Raw genomic sequence first — 16,549 nt, forward strand, 5'->3', positions numbered from 1 at the left:
GTCAAACCAAAGCCTGTCTCTTTGTCTTATTTATGGCTCTGCTACAAGTTTGGCTAGCAGAGGAATCAATCACATCCAACCAATCAGTAAAATGATTTTGGGAACTGTGGAGATTAAAAAACAAAAAACCCAACAAACTCCAAACTGTTTCAGCTTTTTCAATTGAACATGGTTATTCTAAAGAGCACATTTTACCCATTGAAAACTTACCAATGGAGCGATGAATGCAGGTGTGCTGGTTATCACTCAGAAAAAAGCCCTCTTTGCACTGACATTCATAGCTGCCCATAGTATTTACACAAATCTGCTGACACCCTCCATTGTTATCAAGACACTCATCAACATCTAGAAGACAAAAGGAAAAAGAAATCCAAGGTAATGCACAGATTCAGAATACAAATCTAGAAGAGTGAGGAACACATAAAAAGGCGTGCTGTAAATTAAGCTAATGAAGATTACCCAAATCATCTAATCCAAATTAATCCCTCTAATTATTTTTCCTGTATCCTAGGGTTGAATTTAACATGAAAAAAAACCAAAACAAAACCCTAAACAGTGGGGAGAAGAATCCCCCTACGTCTTCATGTATTCTGAGCTGCAAATTGATTTTCAGTGCACAATGAACATGAACAACCTAAAAAGGCTGTGACCCCATCTGCCAAGTGTGCTGTTGCACTCTCCTCATTCCCACTCCACTTGGAAAGACATACTTCAGGTCTACAGTAATTTCTAGCAGGGATAGCAGGCAAACACAAAGGGCATTACTGGGTGAAAAGAGTCTTTATGGAGTTCTGGTCTTGAACAGAACAGCATGTTTCAATTACTGGAGTCATAACCCCCTACTTTGTCAGTTTGTTTAATGTTGTTTAGTGAAAAGAAGGCTTCTTAAATCTAAATGTTCCATGTCTGTATTGTCATTTTAATAGGCAAATATATAAAACCACAAAGGCAGCATTAGCTACTGGATGTTTTGAGGGCCTATCCTTCGTCATTTCTCTTTGGCATAACTGTTTTTAGGCTGTAGTGTTTAACAGACACCTATGTATCAGTACTGCCACTATTAGGTATCTGACCCACATTCAACTTTGAAATTTTCCTGTTTTGCTCATGAAAATGAATCATATCTATTTTTTGCTTTTTTCTTGCCACCTGAAAATTCCATGCTTTCCTTTTTTATGAAGACTCTTCAGACAGTTGAGTTATTTCACAGTATGTGCCAACATGTCGGCAATGGAGTTGGTGTGTGTTTTGCTTTCATTTTATTTTTGGAAGGGGCAAAACAACCACTACAAAGCTAAATGATCCACAGCACTCCAAACCTCAGAAAAGCTGGCATAGCTCCTGCAGAAATTAATTCCACCAGGAGTGGCCACAACACAGTAAGGTAAACCCAAGCTGCTCTTGCTGGTACTGCTGCAAGCAAGGCCAGCTCAAGGCAACTCTGAATGCAGGGCTGGCCATGAGCTCCAGCAGCTTGCTCAGCTATTGCTGTTTGTGCTGCCTTCGTGTGACAGCAGTTGTAGCTCTTTCTCACAGAGAAATAAAGCTCTGGGGTTATTTACAGCAGCACCCAGGGAAACCAGGCACTCTCATTCTTGAACTACAATGTAAGTGTGTAGACAGTCCTCCTTTTTTTATTTACCAGGAAACATTAAGTGCTATTGACTCAAATTTTCTGTATCAAAATCCCCCCTGCCCTCAGTTCTTACTCTTTTCCAGATGTGACCATTTTCACGACCCAATCAGAGATCTTGGGAGTGTATAGGAAAAGGGAAAGTGAAGACTTTCCTTGCCTACCACTGCACAAGAAGGAAAAAAAATAAGACATCTTGGTTAGACCCTTCCTCTGTCAGTCAGCAGGCCTTGCTGTCCTATCAGTGCCAACTCAAACTTGCTCCTTCAAAAAACAGCAGCCTGGAATCTAGATTCTCCTTTTTCGAAAATTAGCTGAGCACTTACTAAAGGAAAGTCTCAGCTGGTACATGCACAAACCCCAAATTATGCTACAAAGTATGTGGTCTTCCCAGAGCTCTGTTTATCGTATCACAAACTAACTCAAACAGTTGCCTTTCAACTCTCATGAATACTCTGAAATGAATGAAATGATTTGTAAATGTTTTTTTTTTCTGCCCTTGATAGCAAATGCAAATCATTTACCATTTCCATAAAGAGATCAATTTACCACCAAACCCCAAATCCATATGCTAGAATAAAATTATTACAATCATAACTCTTTAAAAAGCTTTTCTATGAGGATTTTCTTCCAATTGTGTTCAATTGCTACTCTCAAAATTATTTTAGTATGCATTTATGGAGGACTTGAAGAAAGCAAACAGCTGGGATCTAGGAGTACTCTACACTATACATATGCCTTGCAACAGAGCTTGGCCTGATGGTGCAGGATTCACATGTTCTCAGGTCTCAGTCCTGAGACTGGGTTAGTCTTTTTGGAGCACTTTGTATTACTGCGGTCTTAAAAGGCAGTATTGCTTACTGTTCACCACAGCAAGCAATCTATTGGACATGGACGCCTGGAAAATATTTACTGAATTCTTCACTTGGTAAACTTTCTTTCCAATAAAGTCAGTTTATGATCAACCTATCAGTTTATTAATAACCCAGTTGAGAAAACAGCATAAAATAATCTGAAATTATGCAAGAGAACTTCATCGACTCCAAGAAGCTCAAGCTTTGGTAGATCTGGCAGAGTAATTCCTTAATGTCTCTGAATTTTTTCAAATCTCACAAATTAAATACCTGCCAAGGGCCTATTTCTTTTTTTCATAGTGCAGTTCTTATTCAGTGCAGCTCAATTTATCCACCTGAAAGTGGAAATATTGGTAGTGCAACATGGATCAGACTGAATTTTGAACCAGATTTTCTAGAGATTAAGTTCCACATAAACACGAAAATAAGCAGTCAGATTTTCAACAAAGATTTTCTTAGCTCCAGTTTTGCTGGCTCTCTACATGTCAAACATGGCTGTTGACAGTTTTGAAAAAAACTGAGTGTAGATTCTCAGGAGCTTTAATTGGTGCCAACTCTGTGTGACAGTTTATACCTGCACCTCAGGACCTAACTCTAGAGATTTGAAAAAAGTCACTTATGGCATAAAAGTGACTCAAACACCTACTCTAAGCCCCAACTAAACCCATATTCAAAACTTTTAAATTTATTGAGCACGAATACAAAGCTTACTTGGTTTATTGCTCTATTCTTAATGAAACATAATTTTTCTCTTCTTTTAGAGCAATAGACAGGTCTTCTTTCATAAAATTTTACACAAAATCAGGTACCACTAATCATTCAGGACCAGATTGTCCCTCTGAGGATGGCAGCCTCAGGCAGAAGGAGCAAGCCTTCATTCCTTTAAACTGGAGTATGGAAAGTCAAATCCATTTCCCAGCCTCCTTTTATGACAAAGTTTCAGCTTGGTCTCCCCACCTGACAGTGTGCTGGTTCCTAAAGTACATTATCCAGCACTTACAGGAGAGCTGAGTCTCAAAACCCCACTGATGCAGGAAGATTTCACCAAGTCTTTACAATCCAAACCCACTAAAGAATGTTAAATTATTCTCACCTGAGTGGAGCTCAGATGGTTATTCCACATGGCTGCTCCAACTCTTATCCTCAAAATGAGGATTAAGAACTAGTAAAGAGTGAATACACATCCTTAAGCCATTCTCTGTAATGCTCATCACAAAGAACTGTCCCATGATTCTGTTTGCCAAAGACAACTGCTGCTGGAAGCACCTAGAAATAGCTCAGTTTCCACAGCTCTTAGCTGCTCCTTACCAGCACAAATAAACAGCTCAGATGATAACCAGCACAAAAGCAGAAATTACTGCTGCAGAATTTAGACCAGTGACAAACCTATGTTTTCAGGGAGAGGAGTCCCTGGACTTCAGAGAGGCCAGTCCTCATCAAGGACAACCAGGACCAGGGCAAGAGCCAGCTCAGGGAAAGGCTGGGAAAGGAGAAGGATCTTTCAACAGAGACCGAGAGATAATGGCTGCATAAATGCATACATATATAGCTATATCTATATCTCTATATCAGAAGCATTATGCAAATTAATGCAGATTTCAATTTGCATAAGACCTCTAGCTTTTTGGCCCACTGCCTTCATATAATCAAACTCGTGTTCTGTACCTTAGTAAGATGAGATCCTCCGGAGAGTGGTAGTGTGGAACAATATCAAAGGGTAGGAAATATTACAGTTGATAAAGGTGAATGTTTTATGTATTAAATAAACAAATGTTTTCAGTATCTCATTTAATTTATCTGATGAATTTTCCAAATTAACTTCACTGGTGTTTCACCCTGATCTGGCACAGAGCTTCCTGCAGTGTTTGGCCTAAAGAAGCTCTTCCAGCAAAGTGTCCTGTTTGGATACTGTGGAGGAAGAAAGGTCTGCTAAGGGTACCTGAAACCAAAACCACGAGCAGGAAGACACAAAAGTGGAAACACTACACAGAGTCAATGCCAGGAACAGTAGGTTCACTGTTTTCTTCCTCCCCTCATCTTCTCTTCCTTCCTTCTGACATTTCTCTTTTATTTCAGCATTTTCATGAACACTTAAGACCCTCAGAAAATCTGACTCTTCAAAATCACCAAAGCATTTGGGAACCATAGTAAAATGTAATTGCTGTCACACCAAGACTTCTAAAACAGGATTTTGTCTCAGGATTTAGGGATCTGATCCTGCTATTTTTTTTTTTCCTCTAATCTACTCTTAGAAACTTTTGGAAGATATCTCTAAGATGCCTATTTTACCAGTACAGAACATTGTGACAGAGAGATGAAGAACTGATAAGCAATACTGCAGACTTGTCTCAAATGTTAGCAACAAAACCACTTGGGATATTTTGCATTTGTAAGGGAAAAGATTAGCAACCACAGGCTTGGAAAATGTAAGCGCCTGATTCTGGAATTTTAAAATCATTATATTCTGAATATTTCTAGTCAGAAAGCTGTCTGAAAGTCTAATTAAAATTTTAAAAAATCACAGCGTTGGATTTACTACAGTCATAATTATACCAAAATCACATCTAGCCCAGCATCTCTGACAATGTCCTTGTAGCTGATACTCAGGAGAAGACTGTCAAGATGGGACAAAAGCACTGCAGACATGTTCTCCCAGGTTTCAGCATCACACACCTATCAACTCTCCTAAATCACTTCCTAGACTATTGTCCTGCTGGATTTTCCTGTGTGGATTTCTCTAATCTCCAATGAGCCCAACATGATGGGGCAATTACTTCTGCAATTCAATGATAAGATCTAATTTTATTATACATTTTATAAAAATGACATACTTCTGTTTATTTCTAAAATGCTACTTCATAGTCTGGATGAATGCCCTCAGATTCCATTATTGTGAGAAAGAGTAAATATTTATTCACTACTTGCTTTTTCTGCATTTTTCTTCATCTTACAAATCCCCCTTAGCCTCGTACTGTCTCTCTTATCTATTCTGAACCCTGAACACAGCAATACACAAATAAGATAATCACAGAAACAATTCAAATGACTTCTGAATTTCATGTTTAAAACAAAATGTGCTCGTTTCTGTGAGTTAACCTTTAATGGCAGCAGCATTTGGAACACACTCTTCTCACTTCTCTAATCCTCCGAGTACCGTGATGCTCTGTTGGAGTGGGTGTCTTGGAAGATGGGATCTCAAGATACCCATGTGAGCCCAAAGAGCAAATCTGGCATGTAGGAGTGGTATCAGATCAGAGGCTGCAGGCAGGTGCTCCTGCTGGAATGCTCCTACAAGCAGTGACATGCTGTGAAGGTAGGGAGGGTGATCCCTCGCAGCAGCTGATGGGGTCATGGAAACAAGAATCACTGCTAATTGGAAGAGCTGCCAAACCATCTTCCTTAGACTGACTTCATATGAACATGCAGGGAGAAATATTAGAAGCAAGAGACATTGCTACCTGTGTACACAGCATTTGTATCTCCAGCAGATCTGAACTCAGACTTCATCAAAAATTAAAAGGCTGGGCTTAAATTCTCTGTTATTTGCACATGAGGCTAGATTCTACTATTTGTCCCCTCCTTTCAGAAACTGAAAAATCTGGCGAAGAAAAGGAGAAAGAGCACCACAGCCCTGAATTCAATGCTCCATTCACTCCCACAGTTGCAAAAATACTCACTGGAGCCCTTGGTGAGAAAAGATGCACTTGCAGAAGAGGGATCCTACTGTAGTCAATGTTTACTGAACTAGACCTAAAAACCACCGCCCAAGCCGACAAAAAGTGTGAAGAACTACCTTTCCCCAAGAAGCAAAGCACATTTTACAGATGGGAAACAAAAAAAAAAAAATCACAAGAATGCTCTTGGGTGATGAATACTACAATCATTCTAAAATAATTGATTAATTAATTGATCCTGAGATTCCTCTTTTCATATGTACAAGGATAGAACACCTAAAGTGATGGCTGTGATCTGTCCTGGAGAATTTAGTGTTTTAATGGGTTACAATCACCTATCCACTCTCACTCAGCACCCACTGACTGGGCTTCTTGCTTGCCTGCACAACTTGAAATAGATGCTTCAAATCTTTACTGCAGTTATTTTCTGACATACAGTGGAATGTCTTAAATTTCACAGCAGGCAAACGGCATAAATGCAGCAGCAAGAGACTTCTTTGCTCTGTACAGCCTAGGAAACACACATGTAACTCTCAGTTTAACTCTGCTGCATGTGACTGCCGCCCACTTGCTGAGCTGAAGGTAACAGCCCCATGGATATTGTGTGGATGTTGCATTAAGTTCAACTCTCTTGATGTTATTTGTCCTTTCTTTACCAACTGGGCACCACTCTCTCTGTCCTCTTAAGACACCAAAACCCTTTTCACAGCTTTTAGCATTTCAAAAATAAACATCCAAGTCCCTGGATGTGACAGTTGTAGCTTCTATGCTTTCACAGGTGGCCTGACAACAGTGCCTAAACTCAACAAAGTTCCTGTTCAGTTATTTGTTCATGTTATCCACTCTTTTGATTCAGGCTTTAAGACAATTGTGTGTGAATTTGATCACACTTCTTTTCATCTGTGCCACTGTCCAGGGAATGCCAGCAGCCTCCAGCTAGGCATGAAGCTCTTCTGCGAGGCACAGACATCCACAGCTTCATTAGTATAACTTTGCAGCTCCCACTGACATCTAGTCATACGTAGGCACTCCAAGTGGCAAATGCTGGATTAACATTAACCCATAAAATAGTGGAGGGAAGCTAATTACAGATACAAACAAGAAGCAGTCCAGATCAATTAAAGGAAAAATTTGAGATAAGTTAAGTTAATTATTTAGTCTATTATCATAATGCCCCTTTGTCTTTTTCCTCAGCATCATTAACTGCTGCAGGCTGAACTGAACTATCCTTCTTCCATGGTAATTACTGCTTATACCTGCTTCCTTTTACTTTTACTTATAGACACTATCAAGATTAGAAAAATCTGGTTTGGGTTAACTTAAAACCGCTTGTTGTTCTTGTTGTATTGCTATTATTGTTTCAATAATGAAAAAAGATTTTTTCTTTTGGGTTAAACAAACCATGAAACTTGACATGGAATGTGAGACAGAAACTTGACATGGAAAGTGAGACAGTATCTCCATCTCAAGTTGGTAAGATTTTCCAGGTCTATAGCACATGAAGTACTTCCTTCCTGAGCTCCAGTAACAAAAGCCTAGAAAACGGCTAGATTAAACATTTTTGTTGTTATCATTAAACATTTTGTTGTCAGTAACACTGTTAGGGGCCTCTCTAGAGTCAGATAAGTGATTTTAACCTCAACACTGCAGTACCCAGTAGGCTATGAAGTCATTCTCATGCTCTATATGGACAATACTTGAGGTCCATTAGAAGTGGAAGAAATGAGAGAGTCTCAAGCACAATTTTCAATATAGTGTAATGAGAACTACAGCAGGAGTAGAAAAAGATTGACTTATTCAGGTGAATTGGCTTAGTCAGACACATATCTACTCTTTAAACTTTTGGGGAACAAAAAAGTGCTGAAATCCTTCCTGTAGGTCATATCAAAACAATTACATTTTCCTGAAAGCATCTCCATTGGTGAAAACTGTTTTATAAACACAACCTCAGTTTCTGAATAGTTTCACAGAATGAGTGCTTCCTTTGCACAAAATATTTGGGCAAATGGGCATTTTTGCCCCCTGGGAAATGAGTTCAGCATTTCCATTCTCCTAAACATGAGCAACACAAACCCCAGTATTTAGAAAAAAAATGTTTTCTGATTTCTCTGGACAGAAATACCTGGAATATATTTAAGATCTTACAGCAAATAGTAATTTTTTTTAAAATATGAAATGGCAACACTAGCTTACTATTCAACCCAGCTGTTCTATATCACACAGTACAAAGCTGGACTGGTTGGTTGGGGTTTTTTTGACTACCTGGATTTAAGAAAACAGCTGGACACCTGTGCACCAGCTAAGCAGCAGCCACCCATTAGAACATGTAAGCTGCAGTAAGTTGTGTTAGTGCTAAGCAATTCAACAGATTGACACGTCAGCCACATTCACCTCTTATAAAGAGAGACCCACATTGCCCTGAGCTGGGAATTACCAATGAAAAGCAACAGCAGTCAAAAAACCTGACTTCAGGAACATCATATTTATGTGGAGAAGGTAAGAATTTAGTAAGTTTGGAGCTGGCTTGGTAGTGTACAGCCAACACAAACAAAGAACACCAAATAAATCAGAACAAACAACCACCTTAACTCCACCTTCCCTGTAAAATTCACCAGACTTGCATATTCTTTTAGCCAGCACTTGGAAACACATAAATGGATTTCTCTAACAGCTATATAACACTGTGGAATTTTTTAAGGAAAAACCATAGGAATTCTTACTTAAGTGTACACTGGAGATCATCCAACCTCTCTGCTCAGGCAGGGTCATCCTTGAGCATATTACTCAGGATTGTGTCCACATGGCTTTTGAGGGTCTTCCATGGAAGGAGACTCCACATCCTCTCTGGGCTGCCAGTGCTCAGTTGCCTGCACAGTAGAAGTTTCTCCTGATGTTCCTCATGGAACATTTCCTGTGTTTCAGTTTCTGCCCATTGCCTCTCATCCTGCTGTTTGGCATCACTGAGAAGAACCTGGCTCCCAGCTCTTGTCAGAACACCCTCCATGCAGCTACTGACAGACATTGGTAAGATCCTCTTTTGGTCGTCTCTTCTCCAGGCTAAACAGGCCCAGCTCTCTCAGCCTCCCTTCATACAAGAGATTTCTAGTCCCCTGATCATCTCCACAGCCCTCTGCTGGACCAAATCCAACAGATTCTTGCACATAAATTAATCTGTAAATTACAGGAACAATGCAGAGCTTTCTATGGGCTTTCCACTGAAAGCCTTCTTACCTTTTACTCTGAGATACCTAATATTGGTTGTACAGAACCTTAAATCAGAGGGAAAACTATTTACATGTTAAGGCAAATGGACTGATCATCTACTGACAAATTCTGCAACTGGAAAGCCCTGAGGTCCCACTCAAACATGCAGCCTGTGTGAAATGATGAAGTGGACACTAGCTGGAATCTATTCAAAGCAAAACTCAGTCCTTGCCTGGGGTATTCCTGTCATTTCAGAGCACAAGAATGAGTACTCACATTCTTTCAATGTGCAGTCATTAACAGCCTGAGCCTGTGGTCCACTCAGGTTTTATAGACTAGAGGAGATCTTCAAGTTATTTTTAGTGACTAAAACCAAGTCTCTCAGACTTCCCTAACATGTTCATACAGGGAGTTTAGGAGTTTTTCTGTAAGTACTGAACAGCATTTGGTGACATATAGCCACTCTCAGACCTATTTAAGAAAGCACTGCAGTTGCATAGGCAGCAAGATACCATGATTTGTACCTGTTGTGCACATAGAAGTTTTGATGCACTGGGACCAGAGTGCTTAGCATCTTATCTAACAGGCCCTACGTGATTAGTCACACACTACAAATCCAATCCCCCTAAGCCCTTAGTCAGGTCCAGAACCCTTTAATTGCTGCCATACTCATAATTTTTATGGAATTTCTGATTAATTTCAGAAGTAGTTTCTTAATTATGCCTTCAAAATAAACGACAGAAATAATTAAATAGTTTCTCTACTTTTTCAAACATTATTTCTCCAAACTATGGCACAATACGGACTCCTATTTATGTAACAAAATATATTTTCATTACAGAAACACAGAACAGATAAGGTTGGCAGGAACCCCTGGAGATCATCCAGCCCAATACCCCTGCTGAAACAGGGGCACGTGGAGCAGGTTGCACAGGATTGTGTCCAGGTAGGTTTTGAATCTCTCCAGAGAAGGAGACTTCACAGCCTCTCTGGGAAGTGCTCTGTCACTCTCACAGCAAAGAAGTTTTTCCTTATATTCAGAAGGAGACTTCATGTGTTTCAGTTTGTGCCCCTTGTCCCTGAAGACATTTGTGTGCATTTATAAGATCCTCTCTCAGTCACGTCTTTCCCCATTTGGCTCCTCACAGGAGAGATGCTCCAGTCCCCTCATCATCTATACAGCCCTTTGCTAGCCCTGCTCCAGGAGCTCCATGTCCCTGCTGTCCTGAGGAGCCCAGAACTGGACACAGCACTGCAGATATGCCTCCCAGGGCTGGGCAGAGGGGCAGGATCACTCCCTGAGCTGCTGGCAATGCTCTTCCTGATGCTCCTCTGGATTTCACTGACCTCCTTGCCCTCAGGACACTGCTGGCTTGGGAACATTTCACTGTCCACCAGGACCCCCAGGTCCTTCTCCTCAGAACTGCTCTCCAGCAGATCACCCCAGCCTGTCCCAGTAACTGGAGTTTTTCCTGCCCAGGTGATGGTCCCTGCCCTTGCCTTTGTTGAACTTTGTTGGGTTCCTCTGTGCCCAGCTCCCCATCCTGCCTGAGTTTCACAGAACGACAGCACCTTCTGGTGTGCCAGGACACTCCTTACTGTTTTATATCATCAGCAAATGTGCTGATATCTCTCCCCTTCACCCAGGGCCTGATGAGTAAGAGGAACAATACTGGGGCCAGTCCTGACCCCAGGGGACATCACTGGGTACAGGCCACCAGCCAGGCCCTGCACTGCTGCTCTGCTGTTCAGACAGTTCTCAAAAAACCTGACCGCCCACTCAGCCAACCTGCCCTCCCTCAGCTCACCCACAAGGATCTTGTGGGGGACAGTGTCAAAAGCTTTTGTGAAGTCAAGGCAGAGAACATCCACTGCTCTCCCTCATCCCCAGCCCATCATTCCATCACAGCAGGCTATCCACCTAGTCAAGTGTGATTTCCCCTTGAAGAATCCATGACATAAACAAAGGGATCACCTTCAGCAGCTTTGCAGACGACACCAAGCTGAGGGTGCAGTGACAATTCAGACAGACCTGGACAGGCTCGAGCAGTGGCCCATGGGAATCTCATGAAGTTTAACCAGACCAAGTGCTGGTGCTGCCCCTGTCTTGGACACATCCCCGTGTGTGATGGATCCAAGCTGGGGCTGAGCACAGGGAGCAGCCCTGACAGAAGGACTTGGGGGTGCTGTGGGTGAGAGCTGACTCTGCCCCAACACAGAGCCCCCCTGTGCTGGGCTGCACCCAGAGCCCCAGGGCAGCAGGGCAGGGGGGATTCTGCCCCTCTGCCCCACCTTGCTGAGCCCCCCCTGCAGGGCTGCATCCAGCCCTGAGCCCAGCACAGGAAGGACAGGGAGCTGCTGGAGCCAGGCCAGAGCACGGACACCAAGGGGATTAGAGGGATGGAGCTGCTCTGCTGGGAGGAAAAGCTGAGGGAATTGGGATTGTTCAGCCTGGAGAGGAGAAGGATCCAGGAAAAACTCATTGTGGCCTTCCAGTAGCTGAAATGAGCCTACAAGAAAGTGAGAGAGGGGCTTTTTACAAGTACATGCAGTGATAGGACAAGGGAAAATGGCTTTAAGCTAAAGGAAAGTAGATTTAGATTTGAAATTAGGAAGAAATTCTTCTTCCCTGTGAGGATGGAGAGGCCCTGGCACAGGCTGCCCAGAGAAGCTGCCTGATCCCTACAAGTGTCCAAGGCCGGGTAGGATGGGGCTTGGAGCAACCTGGGATAGTGGAAGGTGTCCCTGCCCACGGCAGGGGTAGAATGGAATGATCTTAAGGGTCCCTTCTAACCCAAACCATTCTGTGATTTTATGATTTTTTTCCTCCACATGCTCAGAGATAATATCCAGGATGAGCTGTTCCATTGCCTTTCCAGGAATGGTGAGGCTGACTGACCTGTAGTTTCTTGGGTCTTCCTTCTTGCCCTTTTTGAAGACTCGAGTGAATTGTTTCTAATAATTTCCTTCCATATCTCGTAAGGCATCTTAATAATAAATTTTGCTTTAATCTCAATCCCTGCAAGTTTTCTAAACAATCATTCTTGTAAAAGTATGTCCAGTGACTTTTTAATGAGCAATTATTATTATTTTGATATTAGCTACAGTCATCAAAAAAGTCATAATTAAACATGCTGCCTTCAACAACTCCATGTTCCTTCCTGCTCCTCTTTTATGTAAAACTACATCTTATGCTCTGATCCAACTCCAGTAAGAAACAGGGAGTATTTTGAGATGCTTGAAAAGCAACTGAACTGAAGTCTGCAGAAGGTAATAAAAGCAGTAAAAACATGCCTCTACCTTAGTCTTGCAGTTTGATCCATACTTTCAAGTTTGCACACTGCACACTGAAGTCAAAAGAATAATGTAAAGATGCAGAAATTCATGAAGAGTGTTAAACAGCAAAGGCAGGGCACTGCAGAAATCTGAGACCCTAAAATCCACTTGGCAAGAAATTCACCACCAACCTTTCATCTAGAACTCATTCCTACTGGAAAAGAGTTAGGTCTCATTTCTAATACAGTCAGCCACTATGTAGCAGATATTTTTCATGATGACTGTTTCTTGACTGTATAAATCATATTGTTTATCATAAATCAACACTGCCAAGTTCTGACTGCATTCTAAGCATAGCTCGACAATGACTCTTTGAAATCAGGAATCTGATGACTTCTTTGATGTCTTTTTGTAATCCGTATGAATTCAGTGTTTCAGCTGGACCTACATAATTTCTAGGACTCAAAAAGGCACCATTCCATTAGGGAGGGCTTGAATGCCATACACATCTGACACACCCACTAGAGTCTGTAATCCTGCACCCTCAGGTGAACACACATTCTCCCTTGGTTTAAGTAAGCACTAAACACGATGCAGCTCCCAAAAATAAATTTTGATAAATTCAACATATTTTATAGTTTTTCCATTAAGGTATACATCAATATAGGCCACACTGACTCAGAAATTTGCTATTATGAGAAAGTTAAAATGAATTACCAAAAGACGCAAAACTAACACAAATGAGGTAAAGTAGTAAGGATGCAGTATCTCTGAGCTTGTTGAGCCAAGACACTATCTACAGCCAAATCAGACTAACTAAGAGCACCCATATGGGATTTAACTTGCACATATTAGCTTCACACTCTAAGCTGCTTATTCTTTACTTTCCTGAGTGTTCCATGTAGAGAAATCTTTGCTGAGATTGATTACCTCCTCCAGGGAGTAAGTATTTGAGGAAAAGAAGAAAAAGGCTCAGAGAACAAGAAGACTTGCAGAAACAAGAGACTGAAATTGATGCTGCTGTCACACAGCTCCCAGTTTCCTAATTTATTATGACAGTCTGAGATTCTCACTTCATAGCTGACAGCCATCAAGATTTATTCTACACTTTTGATTATTTCCCCATACCTAACAAAAAAGCTTTGGTCTATGCTGATTTATACTCTCACTTGTTTTGGTACTTTTCAGATCACATTGGCTTAAGAAAGCAAACATACAGCAAATTAACATGTAAAGAAAGTTATACCCCATTTGAACTCCAAAGATTAATGTGAGGTGACCAAACATTAGAGTACGTTTAAAGGAGGAAACTTTATACAGAAGTAGAAAAAGCAAGATAAGGAAAGTAAAGTGTTGAGATCTCAGCTTCAGAGAGGGCTGGATACCAAAGATCTTTCCATTAATCACCAAGAGAATTCCAGTTTTTACTGGGTGTTGGAAGATCATCAGAACTAAGATGTTATAATACTATCTTTAAAGAGAGATATAATTTAGTTTTCTGACTGCCTGCTACCACTTGGCACCATGGAGGCTTTCACAAGATGCAGGCAGCCAAGTAACAAAAGTAAACCCATGTAAACAAGTTGCATGTAAACATCTAATAGAGAATTGTCTCAAGAACATTTACATCCCAGCTATCCATATTTTCTCAGCACCTACTCATCAGTCAGCACAAACTGCAGAACAGCAATACGTCTTCTAAAATCTGATCCATGCTACTGTACCATGAAGACTGGATACTTTGAATTGCTGTGATGAATCACAGCTGTTCTTATTAATCTCGGGTACAGACCAAACAAGACTGGTAAAATATCTGAAACCAGGAATATGGTAAAAATCACTTTGCTGAAGAAATATATCAGAAAACAAATTTCTTTGTCACTTAGGCTTGCATATGAAAACCAAAGAACTTCAAAATATGCTTTCAAGTTTTTCATTCTGCAAGAACACATTTGTCACTACAAGGCAGTCTGCTGTGTAATTTGTAGCATAGATTTGTGTGAATGTGCTCATTGCAGCTTTTCTTGGGAAGGTTCTGTAGCTAAACACCAGAAGCTCCCCTCATCTCAAGGCTATTACTACACCCCAAGGACCTAATAACTGCCTGTCATCTTTTGCAGAAAGGCAGAGCTCACAAGAGTTTAAAACATGCAGATAAATGTGCTGTTAAACCTTGCATTTCAACAGTTCTCATCTTGTCTATAAATATATATTTTATACATTTCCATTCCCATCTTTTGGCTTGGACCTCTCACAGCTAGAACAGCTCCTTGCTACTCAACTACTGAGACCTGATTGGGGTCTGGCCTGCTTCTCTTAAGGCATAAACCACCTCCAAGTCCCCAAATCCTGTTAAAGTCTGGAAATGAGTAAGAACTTCAAGATTTAGATTATTAACCTTCTCTAGAAAAATTCCACAATTTTACATTTGTTTTAATAAAAAATGAAGAGCTATAAAAAGAAGGCTATTGGGTGTATTTAACCTTCCTCCATCTGCCAATGGTCTTGGAATTACTAACCAGGAAAATCTGGAAGACAGTTTAGGACTGATAATATTATTAGAAGCCCTGCTAATGTGCTAGAGAGGGACAATACTTGACTGTCAGCTTACCTAATAGTCTTCTGGAGCTAGGAAAGAAGGGCAAGGAAAACTGGAAGATGGCCAAGAAAACGAACCATTTTTCAGCTCCTCTTTAAAATATTTTTATGAAACTAAAAACAGCTTTGCATAAGCTGTTTAGTTTCATATTAAAAAGGTTAATAAAAAATCTATTTGAACTGTTGGGAAACATAAAGAAAAATAAACATAATGAATACCAGCATTTACTTGGAGTTTAAGCAAGCAACAATTGTGCACAGCTGTCAGGAGAAGAAAAATACAGTTAAATTTAAAGGAAGACACTGATCTCTTTAATCATACCAGTGATTATGCAATCCTGATTTATGTGACACTTCTGGACAAGATACATCTGGTAGGTTTAGGAATGGTTTCTCACACGTTTGCAACTCCCCTCCCACTTCATGTTGATAGTCAGATGAGGCCACAATCCCAAGACCCAGTGTGTATGTTTGAACAGCAGGATAGGAATAGGTAGAATTTAATTTCTAATTCGTTTGGGTTTATTGTGGAAAAAAAAAAAACCCAAAAACATAGAACACTGGAAAATTTACTGAAAAATGACTGAATCATATGATGTGATATACATACATTTAAAAGTTGGATTCAATGATCTAAAGGTTAAACTCAAGGATCTTGGAGGGCTTTTCCAACCTAAATGATTCTGTGATTCTATGTATATAGTAATGTTAGTTTTTTCATCTGAGTCAGATTGCAGATTACTACCACCCAGCCAAGAATTAAACCTCCATGCTGGGGTTAAACCTCTTTTCTCTTAAAGTAAGCCAAGAGATTTTAAAGGAGTACTTCAAGACAAGCACTTGGGTTTAGATCTTAACCTCAGACCTTAGAAGAAACAAAACTGTGTGACTTTCAAACATGAAATTTTTTACTGATTTGAGATCCCAAGGTCTATTTTATAACAGGCATCTCAAGGCCTGTGCCTCATCAGCTCCTGGTTCATCTTAGAAGTTTCTCTTTTAGATGCAGGCTCCCAAATGCCTGGCTGGAATTGCTGCTTTGCTGCACCTACCAGAGCTGGCAAATCAATACCACTCCTGGAGCAGGTTCAGATGCTCCAGGGAAAGTGCTACCTCTCCTTTCCCACAGGGGAAAGTTTCCATGTGACTTAGCCACTTTGTCAAGAGATGCAAAGTACAATCTGACAACAGACAAATAAAAAGCTAATTTCCATTATTCAGGCTGGAAAATCAGGCCTTCTGCCCCAAGCACACCTTCAAGGTCGTGGACACAGCCAGGACTTTGCTATTCAATTCACAGCTGACACCGT

General features: G+C 40.8%; 1 protein-coding gene across 3 annotated transcripts in view; it reads right to left on the bottom strand.

Annotated features, from left to right (window-relative positions):
* The window catches only part of SCUBE1 (signal peptide, CUB domain and EGF like domain containing 1), a 190,841-nt gene that overhangs the window by 139,078 nt on the left and 35,214 nt on the right, over positions 1-16,549 (bottom strand). For all 3 annotated transcript variants that reach the window (XM_059846144.1, XM_059846142.1, XM_059846141.1), the window contains exon 4: positions 211-345. In XM_059846144.1, the coding sequence (XP_059702127.1) occupies positions 211-345 (135 nt within the window). The remainder of the gene's footprint in view (positions 1-210; positions 346-16,549) is intronic.

Source organism: Haemorhous mexicanus, chromosome 5 (genome assembly GCF_027477595.1).
Source record: "Haemorhous mexicanus isolate bHaeMex1 chromosome 5, bHaeMex1.pri, whole genome shotgun sequence".
Classification (NCBI taxonomy): domain Eukaryota; kingdom Metazoa; phylum Chordata; class Aves; order Passeriformes; family Fringillidae; genus Haemorhous; species Haemorhous mexicanus.